This window comes from Acromyrmex echinatior, chromosome 17 (genome assembly GCF_024713525.1).
Source record: "Acromyrmex echinatior isolate Ae372 chromosome 17, ASM2471352v2, whole genome shotgun sequence".
NCBI lineage: Eukaryota > Metazoa > Arthropoda > Insecta > Hymenoptera > Formicidae > Acromyrmex > Acromyrmex echinatior.
Window position 1 is genome coordinate 2,346,029 of NC_141868.1, and position 18,206 is coordinate 2,364,234.

The 18,206-nt window shown below is 33.3% G+C and overlaps 1 protein-coding gene across 6 annotated transcripts in view; it reads right to left on the reverse strand.

Annotated features, from left to right (window-relative positions):
• Window positions 1-1,534: 1,534 nt before the first annotated feature.
• Window positions 1,535-18,206, reverse strand: part of stai (stathmin) — a 28,248-nt gene continuing 11,576 nt past the window's right edge. For 2 of the 6 annotated variants that reach the window (XM_011066083.2, XM_011066082.2), the window contains 5 exons: window positions 11,482-11,837; window positions 11,167-11,307; window positions 10,684-10,824; window positions 9,937-10,083; window positions 1,535-6,047 (listed from right to left, as the gene is read on the reverse strand). In XM_011066083.2, coding sequence (XP_011064385.1) covers window positions 5,937-6,047; window positions 9,937-10,083; window positions 10,684-10,824; window positions 11,167-11,307; window positions 11,482-11,837 — 896 coding nt within the window. In that variant the 3' untranslated portion in view covers window positions 1,535-5,936. Of the gene's footprint in view, window positions 6,048-9,936; window positions 10,084-10,683; window positions 10,825-11,166; window positions 11,308-11,481; window positions 11,838-13,822; window positions 13,913-16,812; window positions 17,101-18,206 lie in introns of those variants that run through there. The other 4 variants (XM_011066081.2, XM_087415162.1, XM_011066084.2 and 1 more) reach the window with 4 other exon arrangements.

Genomic DNA, 18,206 nt, shown 5'->3' on the forward strand with positions numbered 1-18,206 from the left:
ATATGCCAAAATTCAGCCAATGAATTGTGCTACTCGGGATGATAGGCAGTAAAGCTTTAATAAACATAGATCGAAAACTGAACTGTTTTTGAGAAATATAAATAATTTTGTAAATTAATATCATTATTAACTAATTGATTTCCTACATGTCGTATGCGACGTGAAAAGAGATTTCCTCAAATCTTATTGCTTCAACATTTATAGAAGTAAACAATGTTTACTCCGTATATGTCTCCCTTTCATTTCCATACTTATTTAGCATTTTACAGAATCGTGAATTCAAAAATTTTAGATTTTTAGGATTATTTGATAAGCATGCTGGATTCGGTCATATAATTTTTTGAATCATTGGCAAAGAATATATGAATATATGCTTATAAAATGAAAAAAATTTAAGGAATTTAAATCAGGGCATCAGGAAGCCAACTGATCCAATCTACTTTTGACCGAACAATGTTTAAGTATTTCCTTACATTACGTATAAAGAGAGCCCATCATGCATATACTACATAAATATACTAGATAAATTTTTCAGCTGGAGACTGACTCTAAAACTGAGATAATTTCTGGTGAATATGTTACGGACAAAGTCCATATAGTGGGCAGTACCTGCATTGCCCGAGTCGTATCAATATTGCTAATCAATTGGGCAATATACTGACATTGTACAACTCCCCAGATAACATTTATGTTGCATGAGATATCTGAAAGACGTTTTTTAGATATCTTATGTCTAAAAGACATCTTTTAGATTATGCAACATAAATGTTATCTAGGTCGGCAATGCCGACACAGCCCACTGTGGACTTTGCTCGTAACATATTCACCCAGAAATTACTTCAGTTCTTATAGAGTTTATGCCTCCAGCAGAAATATCCATGTGTAATTATATACATGATTATATATATAATTATATATATGATTATATACATGCATGGACTCGAATTCTTTTATGCGCAATGTAAGGGAGTATTTAAATAAGGTATTCGATTAAAGACGAATTGGATATGTTAGATCAGTTGGCCTTCTATTCCCCTGATTGAAATCCACAATGCAAATTTTACCATAATTGGGAGCATTCAGAACGCGATTTGTAAATTCAGGCAAATCACGTCGCATGCGACACATGGAAACTAATAAGTCAATTATGACACTAATATATAAAATTGTTTATAATCTTAGAAACGGTTCAATTTTCAACCTACGGATATTAAAACTTTTTACTCCATATTGTGTACTATTTATTATATAAATGCTTTTTTGTGAGCACTCTATATATATTATGTATATATATTATAATGTATATCCTCATCACGAGATGATAAGCTCATGAAATATACGATATATCGAATGTGGACCAAAAGCCATTAAAAAAAAAAGGATTGATTTGTAACAACGATATATACAGAAACACACTTTTATTAATTTATATACCGAAAATAATAAAAAAAATCACGTATCTAAAATAATTTGTACATGTAATAAAATTGCTTGCGATGATATAATTGGTACTAAAGAGGAATCACGACTCAAATAGTTTTTCGTAATTTATTATCTTTTTTAATAATAAAGAAGCTTGAAGCTTTAATTTCCGAGATGACAACTGTTGGCCCACACTATACGGGTCGTCGCGCAATTATATTTATACAGGATGTCCTTAAAAAAGATACGATTCGATCGGAAACGAATTCCTGGCGCTGTTATCTACTTTTCTTTTTGTAGGTCACCCGGTATATATTGTAACGCAAGTCAAGAGACATACGTCACGTAGCATATAATTATTACACGAGAATACAATTTCCAAAGAATTACAACAACGAGATGCAAAAATATAGACGTTATCCACCACTTGTCGTGACACGGCAAGATAAATTTCTCCTCGACTCTTCTTTGAAAGTACGCCGGAAATTTCTCGTCGCTCACCCTTTCACCGTCTTTTCTCTCTCTCCCTTTCACTCATCATTTCCATGCTTAATTAGTATTTATGCAATTAGGCGTTCTCAGTGAGGTTTACTTACATCTTGGAAAAAAATGCGCGTTTAGCCCACTTATTTAAGTCATAAACTTAATCAATTACATTCACGTGTAATCGTAGTCATTAAATAATGAATATTAGAGCGAATATTAAATTAATTTCAGTTTACGTAGAATAAGATACAATTAATTAAAGGCTACATATATATGTAAAGGGTTTCTCTCAAAAATTAAATAAGCCAAGTTTTGAAATCTGAATTATGGCACCAAATCATTCTCTATCAGTGTCATATCATAAATATTTTTGTTCCGACAAGAATCGAACATAAAAGAAATATAAAAGGGAAATATAAGAGTTTAACATTTGCAAAATAGTTTTTGTTAAGAGCAATTTTATAAATAAAATTTTGTAAACAATTTTGTAAGTAAAAAGTGAAAAAAATATTACTTTGTATTTTATATATTTCTTTTTTTATCTTTTTTAATCATTATTAATATAAAAAAAAATAAGTACAAAATATTATAAGACAAATAGAATAGTAAATATAAAATTTCTGAGAAATGAATTAAAAATACGAAAATAACACAAAAAGTGTATATAAATAATTATTTTATCTGACCTTGTTTCTGAGTCGCAAACGTTTTTATCAATTCGTTCCAAACTTAGCTAGCATAACATCTTCTCATAGCGTCTTCGCGTCTTGACTTCTTTGAAGACAGAAATGTGTGAAGACGCTATGTTAGCTTAGTTTGTAACGAGAATTAATAAATACGAAAACATTTGTCTGTAACTCTCGGAAACAAGGCCGGAAAGAATAAACGTATATAGAGGGTATCTTAAAAACTTTTCTGACACACCATGTAGGCAGGTAGATCGAACTAAACTGAATCGAAAAGTCCTCTCATTTTCGAATTTTCACATTTTTTTTTAATTATTCAATATAAGATAGAATGTCTAGAATCGACGCAAAAAATAACTTCAAGGTATCTTTAAGAATTCTTTAAGAAACATCTCGATACTTCATTAAAAAATTCTAAAAGGTATTTTAAATTGTCTTATGTATATATTGGTAATTTTTACCTGCATATTGATAATTTTTAGAAATGAATATCTCATTAACTATTGCGAAAATTGCAAAATAGTAGAGAATTTTTTGACTCAATTTAAACCAGTTAAAAATTTACCTGGCTCACAAGCAGCGTCAAAAAGTTTGAAACATCTTGTATACATCTTGTATACATTTTTATATTCTAAATTTATTTCCGAAGTTATGACTGTATGTTATGAAACATCCTATATATGTATAAATAAATGCAAAGCTTCACTCTATATTGTAATCTAATCTATTAAAAAAAAGGGGAAATGTGTGAATCGATTCATTCAATTAGTAAAAGATACTTACAGAATTTAACAAGCATTTATAAAAATTATTTTCCAAAGCTATTTTTCAAATTTTCGTTTAAATTTTTGAACATCTAGAAGTGCAGAAGGGCTAAATGCGCGTCAATAACGCAAACGATCAGACGTTCCCAAGAATATAATAAAAGGAAAAGGATAACAAGATCTGCTATTCATAATATGAATTATTACAAAAACTAATGAAAGTGCACAACATACACATTATGATTAAAAAATAAGTTAATTTAATTATTCATTACGAAATCAATTATTCCTTGCAGAATCTTGGACCTAAGAATCTTCGTCTCCTAGATTTTAAAGATACCGCAGTAATTTAAAAGCTTTTATGGGATCTTAAAGAGTAGCTTGGGAACTACTGATCCGGATTATGAGATGAAAGCTAATAAATATCATGATTATAATTGCGATCTGTTGTGTCCTACTCCTTGGAACTGTAGCGGCACTGTGACTAAGGCTTAAGTTTTCCAAGTTCTTTCTTATTTTTTTCTTTTTTTTTTATATTCAGAGTATTTTAGATATTTTGGAAAACCTCCAGGTTTTCACTGTGTAGACTTCTAGAATTTCAAAGCTTGCTTTTTTTTCCCAAAGCTTTGACTCTTATTAAATCCTAATTTCTTGTACAAGCAGAGGTTATACCAAATTTCATTACACTCTATTTCTATTGATCTCAAAACGTTCTGAAGATTACTTAGAAGTTACTTAAGCTTCAAAGCCACTTTGCTTCAGATGCCACCGGAAAATCGTGTCGTCGGAAAAATATTGTAACGTCTCTGTTCTTGCCTTTTTTATTTGTTTTATTTTTTCCCTGCAAGCATATAAACCAGCAATTGTAACAGACGCTACTTCGTGTGGGTCAAGATTGGCTCCCAATAAGATTATATTATATGCCATACGTGTTTCAAATCTTCCATGCAGACTTCTCCTGGTCACGACAACCGTGCTAACTTGAAAAAACAAAATGTCTTTCATTCTCTTTCTATATTTTCCGCACTCTCTCATTCATTCAGTCTTTCTTTCATTCCTTCTCTATCACTCTCTTTCGCTCATAGTTAAACATTACACATTTTGACAAATAATTAAAGTCATCACAGAAGCGTCACATTATCATATTTCGTTAGACTACATTTCTCAGTGGGAGTGTTATTCTCATTTTGGTTAGCGCAGTAATATTACAATGAGTACAAAATGTTTTCTCAAGTTTTTCAAGCCTAGTATAAAGCACTATTATCATTATTGTTATTAATATATCATTATAATTATATGTATATTATATTTATATGTAATCATAAATGTGTGCTTAACACGCCGGCACACATCGCGTACACACATTATCATCTTGTGTGTGCACACGCACACAAAGCTGCAGTCGCACCACTTAGTACCTAAGTTGTAGCGATAGTGATTTTATAATAATCAGTTAATCTCTATCAAACCAAATTCTCTTTCTTTCTCAGGAAACGATGCATTATGTTGCGATTTAAAAGGACCAGCCGGTAATCACGGTTAATCGATCGTTAGCCATCGTAGAGATCTTTTCCCAGACTTTATACTTTTTTCATTAAGAATAAGATTGTAGACAATCATACGTAAGTATAATAAAAAAATATTTAAAAAACGAGATGAATTTAATTATTCACAATACATATAAAAAATTATAAACGACTAAAAAGATCATTTTTGTATTTTTGGTTTCTTTTTAATTTTCTTCGGAGTCTGTGGACTTTTCGTCAATTAATCAAGGAAAAATATATTTTTAGGACATTGTATCTCATAAATTAATAAAAACTAAATAATAAAAATTAAAATTGAATGTCTCAAATATGTTTCAAAACGTCATTTTAACTTCAATTTGAATTATTTTTTTATGTAAAAAATGCATATTTCTTTGGAATATATATTTTCAGGTTGCTGCGAAAGTACTTGATATTTTTCATAAGCTCTTGTAAAAAAATTTCTAGTTCCTAAACTAGTTTCTCGATATTCTAATATTGAAATATATCGATATTATAATAGCTGTGATTTTTACAATTTTAATGAATAAAAAAATAGAAGAAAGTTCTTAGATTTTGAAAACTTTGAACTCTTCTAAATCTTTGAATATCTCAATCTTGTAATAATTCTTTTAAAAATTCTTATACTTTTTTCGATTCATAGAACTTCATCTTCAAGTCTTTGTGCCCCACATATCTTAATGTCTACAACTCTGTCATATATAAAGCCCAGTCAAAATTAAACTTTCGCAGCAACCTCGGAATTGTCAACTACCCTCGCTCTTTCCCTCCAAAAATTCAAGAAACCGTGCGTTGTTTCTATGCCGATCGTTGCCGAAATGAGAACGTGATGAAGGCAGTATTGTCCATGCGACATCCAGGAACCGTAAGGAGACGATTCGGTTCCGCCTACCTCTCTCGCTCGAAATGCGAAACACGTCTGATACGCGGCGATCGACCTCCCGTTTTACTTCGAGTCAGAAAATAATGGCACAAAGCGAAACGGAGCTTTGCGGGGCATTCGAGCGGCCTTAAAGAAAATTTCCGGATACTTAGCCGGAACTGGCGGTCTCGTTCTCTACCGGTAAGATCGGATTCGCTACGTCCGTCAGATTATCCTGGCGCTCCTTCTTATTCTGTCTAACGATCTCGGCGCGCCTCTCCTGCGAAAAGAAAGAAAAAGATTTACAGAATTAAAATAATATTCTCTGATGCGATCCTATTAAAGACAGAGGTCAAAAAGTACGCCATGCTTTCTAACAAGCTGACGAGTCACGAGTGGTTTACACAGGATGGGTCGAAGAAGTTTTTGGAATTTCTCTGAACGTCTAGTCATTTTGATATTACATGATCGTTAATTTTAAACTAATTGATACTGAATTTATTGCAGATAATGAATTTAATTGTAATTAATTAAACCTTCGTATAAATTACATGACGGATAAAAAAATTTTAGCACCAAAATTTTAGCTTTCTGCGGCACATCCTGTACATAAAACGATTAAGTATGAGTTATAAATGAGCACGATTACATGCTGAAAGAAAGATAACTGATATGAAACGAAGGTTGCAACATAATACAGCGAAAGCACGACAACAACATTCCTTTTACAAACGCAACTATCGATGGCTTCGTGATCCTATATAAAATATAACAAGCTATTTGTCGCGACGGTGGAAGGGAAGAAGGTATACAAAACTGGGGAAATAATTGATACGTAATTCAATGCAACCCACGCATTACAATTTGTCGTACTATTTGACTTTGTCATATTAATTTTAATTAACCACAATTCTAAAATCTCTGTTTATGTATATAGCATGTATACAAATTCAAAAATAAAATATGAAAATATATAATATATGAAATCAAATATATAAATACAAATGCAAAACAAGTTATTTTTTATATTTTCATTCGTTCATATTTATTGGAAAATATCTCAATAAAAATAAATATTATTTAATAAAGAAATAAATATTATTTAATAAACTTTAAAATAATATAGATTAAATATGATCAATATTTACAATTTAATTTCCGACTTAAATTTTAACGACTGAACAAATAACGATTGAAATAATACCTTTAAAATAATATCTCTAAAACAATATTTCTAAAATAATATCTGCGAATTAAATATATTCAATCATTATAATTTATATATAATATCTGATTTTAATTTCACTAGGAAAGCTATTATCATTATGATATTTAATAAAAGTTTCAATTTCTGAAGCTTTTATGACAATTATATAAAAATTTTAATTTACTAAATATTTTTATGCTTTTACCATATTATTTAATATAGGGGAGTCGCTTGCGAGCTATCGTCCTATTCAGACGTATTCAGACGTCCTCGCACGTATTTACTATTTGCTCTCTTCTTCCATCTGATTTTCTGGCAACATTATATTGGAAATTTCTTTGGAGAAATGTCTTAGTGTCTAGTCTAGTGGCGATTTCATCCATCTGCCTGCATCCAGCTTTTCAAGTTTGCTTCTGCATCTGTTTGATTGCTTTACTACATTCTTTGTCATTGGATAATCATTTGGCCTGCTGCTCTGTGGCTGTTTTGTCATGACTATTTAAGACTGCATCTGTTCTCTGGGGGGGGGGGGCAGCTTTGGCGGCACTATTCGACGCATTTTAAGCCGCATTCGGCAGTGGTTGCATTACGATTTATTGATAAAGTTAATTTTATTCAAATTAACTATAATACATAAGATACATAAAATTGCTTTGCTTTATTTCTTTGTCTTTACCTATACATTTCAAGTTAATTAACGGTTGTATTATTATTCTTTTCTTAATTTTTAAACGACGTGTAAATTTTATTATCCTTCATCTTAATCCTATCACTTTATTTTGCTATGATGTTCTCTCACAACAAAGCAAGCTTGGAGTTTCGGATCGAACTGTTTGTTCCAAGTTCTAAGCGATCTTTATCACGCAGCTGTTTATGTTCTTTTTGTGGTGTTTTTTGCGTAATACTCCTCCTTTCACTAACCGTGGTTCTATGAGTGTTAAGAATGCTGCTGATGGATGTTCTACAAGCATTATCAATGTTGTGCATGCGCTCGCTGATCTGGCTGACCTGGCACTTGAGCTTGACTTGCTGGAAACTAGACTTGAATCTATAGAGGTTAGATTCAATTCGATGGTGGATCTTGACAATAGACTGGAGGCTCTCTCTTCAAGATTACGTGGTCTCGAGGATGCTGTTGTCTCATCTAATGATGTGAGCTCGGCTATAGACTCGGCTATCGTGTGGAAAGCAAGAGGTCGGAGCCTGTAGAATTTCATTGATGGAGAAGATCGTTGGTTTTGAAAACTGTTGTGTCGCCCTTGAAGACTTCACTAAAGCAATCAATCTGCCTTTTTCGTCATCGACTGTTGATAGCCTGTAGTCTCGCATACGAAGTTTTGAGTTTTCACAGTGTGACTGAGATCAACATCTCCTTAATCCTAACAGTTTAAATAATTATTTCTTATAATCCTTTCCCTCTTCCTCATGTTCCAGTTCTGTCATTAATCACTTTTTTCATACTCAATCTGTCACTTCGAATAAATTTCATTTTTCTCTAATTAATATGATCGACCTACACTGAAAAAAATGCATGTAATTTTACATGGAAATTACATGACTATGATCAGAAAATTACCGAAATATGATTGGAAATTTATTATACAATTTACAGTAAATTTCCAATTATATTTATGTAATTTAAGTAATTTTTCAGCCATAAACATGTAATTTCCATATAAAATTACATATATTTTTTTTAGTGTATATAATATACTTAAAACTATTAGGTGTTGGAATTAATTCGTAGCGTTTTTAATGAAAGAATGTTATTTATTTCACATGAGCATTAAAAAATACATTAATGAAAGTACTTCCCATCACTTGTAAAACGCTACGAATTAATTCCAACACCTAATATAAGACTTACTTCCTCTGGACCTTATGATTTCTCTGGACGCATGTTACTTCTTTCTTCTTCTAATACAATTAATAAAATATAATTAATCCAAAATTCCTGTCTTCGTTTTTCTTATGATGTTAGAAAGTACAATTATATTACTCCTTGTTTTCAACTGGTTGGCTGAATATTTTTCAATGTTTCACAGTTCATTTATGTTGCTTGATTTATAATGTTCTTCGCACCAATACTCCTAGATATCTTCGTGAGCTAATCCGTTTTAATATTGACTCTCATTCAGATGCTCTGCCTGATACTCGTCAGCAATATCAACTCTCATGTCCTATTCATCACAAATCTAAATTTCAGAGCGCCTTCTCCTATACGCAGTGAAATTTTATAATAATATACCATGTGCTTTACGCTCTCTACCGCGGCTTCCTGTATTTCATTCTGAAATTATTCAACACATTGTGTCAAAATTTTAATGTCAGATCAACTGTTCCATGCAATTCTTCTAGTTGTTCTCTACGAGTATGTTATGTTATAACGTTTCTTTCTACCTCAATATTCTTACAGTAATTTGTGTATTTATGTAATTATAATATTCATTGTAATTATAATATTCATTGTTTTTATTAATTGTTATAACGTTTTCTTTCTTTAGTGTTCTTCGGTAATTTGCGTATTTATGTAATTGTAATATTAATTTTGAATTTAATTTTTATAATTCACTTATTTTAATATATAGGTACGGTTTCAAATTAGCTGCTCAGCTGTCGCCCAGTCTATTGTAGTGTAACTGATACGTGATACCAAATAATATTGTATATCTATTTGTATATAATAATACTGTAATTCTATCTAATGTATTATGTTAACAGTGCACTCAATAAAGTTAATAATAATAATAATAATAACATGGTTAAATGATAAATCAATATATTACTAATAAATTAATAAATATAATTAAATAAGAAACCAAAATTAGGAAATCAGCGAAATCATTCTTAGAAATCGTTCTAGCAATCTTTCTTATCGCAAGCATCGATTTATATAGATCGTACGACAAATTGTCTGCAGGGGTGCGATTGCGGTTAAAAATGCGTGTGGGAACGAAATTACATGGTGGCGGCGAATCGCCTGCACGCGACGCTGGATCTCTCGCTGCCGATTCATCTCCGCGGTCGACACCCTCTTGTCGAACTCGCACTTTTTCATCAGGAGCTCGCGCGCCGCCATCTGACGCATTTTCGCTATCTTCACCGTGTTCTAAACCACCATCGCACAAACGCCTACGTTCGATCAGTGCTTTCTTACGCAGAAAAACCTCGGGGCAATCCGAGGTAATCCGATTCGCTTTTTTGTTATTTTCTTTCTATTTTTCAAAAGCTCGGGAATACAATGCTTTAAAAATTTTAGGTTGTTACGCAATTCTTCGTCGCTTTTTTTTGCAATCATTCCATCATTTGTCGGAAAACTTTCATTTATATTAAATACATCGACATTTCAGGAATTTAGAAATTATTTAAAATTATTTAAGTTTTAAGATTATATTTTGCATGTAATTTTACTGATTTTATATTTCTTTAATTCATGAATTTTTAAAATACATTTTATTTAATTTTGAAATTTTGGTGATTTGAATCTTCGATCTATTCAATTTTTTCGAAAGTCTTAAATTTAAAAAATATCAACTAAATGAAAAAAATTGAAATACATAAAGTTTCGTACAACTTTATATAACCACAAACTAATTTAATTTTTTCATATCGATCTGGAAACCGACGATGTTTCGTAACAACCTGATAGAAACGTACTGCCTAAAGCTACCACATCAACTTCGAGAGCTACATTCGGCCGGAAACTTACATGATTGCGCAGCTTCTCTTTCTGCTCGCGCTCGATAGTCTCACGACGTTCGCGTGCCTGCTCCAACTTGCCCTGGATTTGGGACTCCAACTGCTGCACGCGCTCTGACATACCTTGACGTACGCGAGCGACTTGCTCTTCCTACAAACAGGGCGCTGAATCAATAACTTATTCTATTCTTGTCGAGTCTATTATCTACCTATATGGCCTTTTGCCTATTATTGTAAAATATGCAAAACAAAATAGCAGCCTTGTAGAAAAGAAAAAAACCATGGTAGTTGCAAATACAAATTTAGAAGCGTTTCATTGTTGCTTCAATCACTTCAAATATAACGAATCTTATGTAAATAAAAAATATTGTGTATTAAATAATTATGAATAAAAAAAATTAAATTCTTCATATAATAAAACCCTGGACTCTGCATCTTATAATTTATTTATCTAATCCTCACGTTTATAATATTGTTCATTTCAGATACTAACATGTTCTTTGAGACGATCCAACATCCTCTTAATATTTTCATCACGCTGAGCCGCGGCAGTCTTCAGTTTCTCCTCGACGGCGCATCGCACTTCCTCAGTTTGTTGTTCGAGACTTAAGCGAGTCTTCTCAACACTCTCCAACTGCAACGGAAAATCAAATTAAATATTACAACAGTCATCTGAAAGCTTGTTGAATAGTTTAATTATCTACGCAATCAAGCGAAGTTTAATAAACGACAATTAATTATCGACAACTATATAAAAAATAATCAATTAAAAAGACAAATAAAAAAGATCTCATGCGACTCTACTCACATGATCCTTCAACTTGTTCTTCAGCTCAGCGATGTGGGCCTCCCGCTTCTCCTCCGTGTTATTCATTTTCGCGTCCAATGACTCGCGAGTGGCAGCGATAAAAGCCGCACTGAGTTCATCCTTCTTGCGGGATGCCTCCTCAATCTTGCTGAGCTTGGCAGCAAGGGCGGCGAGCTTGTGCGCCTCGATGGATAGTCTTCGCTCCTCGGCGGCCTTCAACTTGTCCTCAATCGCGGTCTGCTGCGTCGGACTCGGCTGCGGCGGCGAGGGCGCTCTCTTAGGCACCGTCGGCTCTGCCAGGATCACTTCATAGCACAGCCCACCCTTGGATTTTTCCTGGCATCGAATCTCGGTCGCTGTAAAATTTCCATCGGTGCAATGTAACGAGTATTCAGTATAACATAATAATCTTATATATCGAAAGATAAAAGGTAATATTATTATATATTTTCAGTAAGGCATGCCATTTAATAATTAATACCATTAATTATTATTATATAATTATTAATGGTTGAGAGATTATAGGCTCTAACAAAATCAATAAATGGGAAGTGTCAATAAGAGCCGACACTTGGTGTTGATGAGTTTGATTTTATTTAAATATAATCGTCCATGCATCAATATAATTTTTCAAACGTTTCAATCTTGAATCTTCTTCAGTGTAAGTTCAATGTAATTCAATTTAATGATCTAATGGACAATTAAGCAAAAGACAGATAACATAATAAATTTTTCAACAAAAGACAGATAACACAGTGTACATACAATTATATAGTTATTAATAATAACACTATAATTACAAGTAATAGAAATATAATAATGTTTGGTTTATCTTAAAATAGAATTTCTCTGTCATGGTGATAAAAATATCCGAACATACTTAGATGCTCGTAAGATCGATATTTTCTAATTTTAGATGCTTTTGAGCAAAAGACACAGATGCTACGGTGTAACATAGTGAATCATTTCATTTACTTGTTAACATTGGCAAACAACAAGGATATATAAAAGTTCACTGTATTACACTTTGTTCCTTGAATGCTGAAAAGCACTTTTTGTATGTTAGGACTTTCAGATATGATACTCAAATCTTCAAATGATTGGTATCGACGCCACGTCTCGGTGCAACAGTCTCATTGGCTCGAGATTCGCAATTTCATGATTTCCGGCGCCGGCTGGTTGCGGAAGCATGACTCAGAAGAGCGGCGCGACAAAGAGAGATCGATCAGAGGGAACGATCGTCCGTAGGCGCCGCGACGTCTAGCGTCGTCGCACGCACCTCCTCTACCTCCCTCCTCATCTCGCATCGTTCACCTTGCCGTTGCCAACGGTACCGTAATTACGGTATATCATAGCGTGTTGCATTAATTTCCTTGCCATGGCAATTTTTAAGAATTCCAGTAATTATTCAATTATGAAAAGTGAATCGTAATTCGTTATATTGCCTCTTTTCTTTGCTCCATCTTTTCGCCATGTGTCTCAAGTATGGGTAAAGTATAAATTATTGACATTCAAACGAATGTTTGATTGACGTCGTTTATGATTATTTTATCATATTTTAATATCATAATATTATTTTATAATTGAATGAAGTTTTGACTTCGCGTTCCCAATATATATTTTTCTTTACTTGGTAGATCGGGATAGCGTATTAGATAGAATTGCTGTGTCATTACTATAAGTTGTCGATATCACCGTACATCTCCAGGTAGTACTGCACAATATAAGTTTGCAAATGTTCCCCGCGTTCGATTTATAATTCAACGGCGACACATTGACGCGACCATTCTTGCCGAGGGCATTGCACCGATCTTTAACACAGCAAAGGTGCTCCCTTTTAATTCTCAGACGTAGGAATTTTCATATATTACGCGAATAAACTACACGGCGCAGGTGCATAACGCGATCACGTAGATCACGTAGATAAAATTAAAGTACAAGGAAGGAACTTGACCAAAAAAAAAAGAAGAAAATAAGACGTTCCCTAATGCATTTCCCTTTTTGTATCATCAATCAAATCTTCATCAACACAGCTATGTAATTAAAAACGGAAATAAAATTTCTCGTAAATAAAACATCCCAGAGAAACCTTTTTGCAGATTTAGAAAGTTAATTTCTCGTAATAAAAAAATGTATATATATCTTCAATAATAATAATAATAATAATAATCGATAACACATACAATTTTTTTCAAATCGATCTTGGAATTTTTCTCTGGAATGTTTAGCGAAAAAGGTCCTAGGATTCTCTAAGGAAATCGATGCGATTCGATCGGAATCGGATATATAGATGCGTTTCTTTGACGTCATCCAAAACTCGCTCAATTATCCAGATACTCACTGATGAACTTCACCTTTTTCGGCTGCTTGGTCCGCGGCTTACCCTTGCCGCTCGGCTTCTTAAACGGCGCATTATTCCTCCTCTGTCCCGCTTCGGAAATTCAGACACGGTCAAAGAACTCGAAGAGTTTTCGAGAGAGATTAATGAGAAAGAAGGAAGGAATAGAGCCGGAATTGCGCTTTGACCCACTGAGAGACCATCTCACTCGTTCATGCAATTATTATCGTATAAGATACTATTTGAGCAAAACGCCGCAATTATAGACTTTTAAAAGTCGTAATCCATTTTTACGGTAATTCGACATACCACAAATATGACAAATATCGATTTTACTCGCCTCTTTATCTCTTATTTTCAATGCAAATGTTGATTGTGTAAAATTTATGAAGGTTTTATGACGCATTAATCATAAAACGAAAGGAAAGGAAACGTCTATGGATCGTGTTTCGCATGGCATAAAAATTTCACTCGTATTTCAATCAAAGCATAAGTATTTTAGAAACAAAGGAGCTATAAAGAGGACGAAATTAGCACCGTGCATGTCATTGCTCGGCTGAGAGATCGATTGGTGTCCCAATGGGTTAATTATCGGGAAATCGATGCGACCGTTTCGCGTAGCCATGTTGGACCGCACCCTGATCGTTTCGGCGAACCGAGCACGTGCGTATCAGCATGGAAAAATCCGGGATATTTAATTAAAGTGGTTAACAAAAAAATCAGTTAATCAACAGTTGCCGCATTGGCGTTCCATATATCGCTGCATCGAAGGTAATTCATCAATAATTCTTCAAAAATAAAAAAAAAATTATAAAAAAAAGATCGTTTATTTCTTAATGTTAGTGTCAACGTTATTAATAACAAATAAGTAATCCAGGCGGTAGCTATATTGCCTATTGATATAAATATATTGAAAAATATTATAAAAATGCAACATTAATTTATTTATAAAATAATAATATTTATAAATGCTATTTTTCTTGTGGTATCTGTAAGATAAGAACGTCTTATATTAATTTGTCGAATCAAGCAAGTGTAATAAATTCGATAAAATTGAAAGCCAAAAAAATTTTTTAAATAACTAGCTATTTACAAAATACTTTACGTCACTGAAAATAACTTGTTTCATAATTTATTTCAAGTATGTAAAATATCTATTTCTAAAGTTTTTTTTTTCATGCCTATGAAGTCGACTTTTTTTTCAGAGAAATCATTTTATTATCTTAAAAGTCATATCAACAAATAATTACATATCTTGATTTTTATAAAGGACCGGTGATGTTTCGCGACACCCCGTAGAGAAAAATGGTAGACCGTAAGTATCGATTCGGACGGTCTGAGAAATTGATCGAACTGCAGGTGCCCCAGGATAATGTCACGATACCACCGTGATGTCGACCGTCGTGCACTGCGGTAAGGACAGTGCTCTTCGCGTGCAGAGGGCACGAAAAAGCATAATTTCTTCTTCGAAAAAATTGATGTAAATTCAACGAAGTTGAATAAATTCCTTCTCTGTATCGAAATCAAGAATAATTATACACATAGCAAAGCAAAATTGAATAATAAAATGAACTACATAAAATAATCTCAGAATGATTAGTAAGAATATTAAATAAACAAGAGAACTTTGAAAAAATCAATAATACATATAAAACATTAATGAAGCGAAAAATGATATAAAAAGTAAGTATAACTAAAAATAAATAAATATAGCATACAATTAAATTGTATTAATTAAACAAAATATTTATAGAATGTATAATAAAAATAATACTAATTTTGATTCGCAATTTAATAAATCCGAGAGATCAAAGTATATTTTTCCGCGAATATTTCCTTTCGATAAAAAACGGTCGCATGTATTTCCATTTGACTCTCATTTGGTAAATTTGTTCTCTAAGGATAAGGTAAGATAAAATAGAATAATTTGTGTGTATGTGTTAGGAATTTTTTCTGAGAATATGTCCAGTAGTTGGCGTTTAAAGATCACATTTACTTCCTTCCGGTTTCCGACTCCTAAATTTTATACTCTTTAATCATCCAAAATTTAAAGTAATTGTAAAAGATATTTAGTATTAAGTTTTTGTTCTAAAGAATTTAAGAAGAGGCAATGTATAAAAAAAAAATACAAAATCCATCAAGAAAATCCTACGAAAATTCGTGAAGAAAGCAATATCATTTAAATCTAAGGAAAAAGGAATGCGCTTTAAGACCATAAATAAAGTTTATAATAGTGTTTAACTTCGAAATTTATTTATAAAAAGTTTTAACAAAGATGAAAGCTGTCTCTGAAAAGCAACGAACTGTACTCAGTACTTTATTCTATAAATAATATCAATAAAAGTTATCTGAGCAAGTTTGGCTCAATAAATTAATTCATGATTGTTCTGTGAAGAACCATTATCCATACTCTAGTAGATAAACTTCCTAAAAAACCGACGAATCCACGACTTAATCTTATACAAAAAAAAATAAATTGCAGCATAAAGATTGGCTTTGCCGAGAAGACCATCATAAAACCGCTTTTCGAAGAATTATTCAGAAATAAGAAAATATATAATATATTCATGAAACTTTAAAACAATTTTAAAATCTTTTGCAAAGGACAGATTACAACTACAGATGTCTTATGAAGGACTACTTTTGTAGAGCTCCACCCTGAGAAAGCTTTGTGACAAACCAGTGCCGAAATCTCTACCACAAATTATAATATTTTTCATTTCTTTAAGCTAGAGCCTTAGAATTAAAAAAAACAAAGTCTATATTTCTCCCACTGTTCGAAGACATTATTAAGGTCATTGAGAATTATGATCACCCAAGGTAATAAAAAATCATAAAAAATCAGCAGATTGATTTTCAAATACTTCAGGATTGAGTATTAAAAGCGTTTTGGTAGCCAATCTTTATGAATCTTGGAGAACCGGAAGGAAGGCAGTGATAGAAGGCAGTGGTAGATAGGAGTAGTGGGCCTCATGCGACAGGGACTCACTCACCTACGACGCCCAACGGGGCCTTGCAGCTGTGACAGAAGCACTGGAGCACCGAGTCGCGCACGAGACCGATCAGCATATTGTCGTTTCGATTCGTACGAGGGGGTTGTTTCGCGAAGGGTGTCTCGGGACAGGTGATCTCGACGATGGGATCGAGCGCGCGAGACTGAGTCGCGGGTGGCTGGAAGGACGAGATGAAGAGGACTAGACCAGAAAAGAGAAGAGTTAGGCACGCCGGAAATGTCGCTCAAGTCGTAACTGGGGCGGTGGCTGGAGGGCGACTGGCCCGCACACTGCGCCGCGACGCCCGGCGTCGCTCAATATTCGACCACTCTCCTCCTCCTCCTTTTCCTTCTCCTCCTCTTTTCCTCGCTTTTCCCCGCATCATGCAACCAGCAGCCTACCCGACGACAAGCTACCCTTCCAACTAACCAACTTCAACCTGCTATCGCCACTACTACTAGAACAGCCGACAGAGGGATGTTATTGGCTATACGGGGTGTTCCGCAAGAAGACCGCGTTAGACGTGAGAGAGGACTTAATGGATGCGCAAGAGGGGAAAAAACGTCAAACAGAGGGATGGTCGAAGTCGTGGAATTAAAATGGGTAACTTAATTGAGGGTACTTTGGAGTTTAGATATTTTGTGAGCTTTTGGACGTTGAGATTCTTCTTTCGAGGCTCGTTACGTAGATATCTTTTATGCAATTGTACCTAAAGAAACTTTTTCAGGAGTCTGAGATACTTGGAAGTTGAGATTTTTGAATGACTTTTGTATGTCTCAAAAATCCAATGTGCTTGGATATTGAGAATTTCGGATTCTCAAGATTCCAGGATGTTAAGATGTATTTGTTCTTCGGAAATTCTACGTTCGTGAAAGATTCGACTTAAAGATCCTGCTATTTTTTTTTTCTGGACACTCGGTATAGCTTGGAGCCAGTCGCTAGGCACGCATGCGAAAGCCTATGTGCAAGCGTAAAATACCATCTGTCTATTTCCCATTCTTTTCCCCTCTTTCCGAATCATCCCGACTCATTGGAGATGTACCATTCTCTAGAATCCTCCGATCTACCGTCGCCATTCTAACGAAGAACTGGCTTCAATTTTCAAAACGATTGAAGAAAAAATCCGCTTGAATAAAGTCCACATGAGTAGCACGGAACTTCGCAAAGTACCACGGTGGATTCGAATTGATTTTGCTCTCTCACGTTTTCCTCCCATCTTCGTATCTTCAATTAACTATAGTAGTACCAACATGTCTTACTAAAAGGATTTGTAAGAGAATAAATTATGCAAAAAAAAAAAAAAAAAAGAAAATGATGAAATTCAAATATTTATAATATATAAAGAATATAATTATTAAAAAATCAAAATAATTTAAAATCTTATATTTTTTATA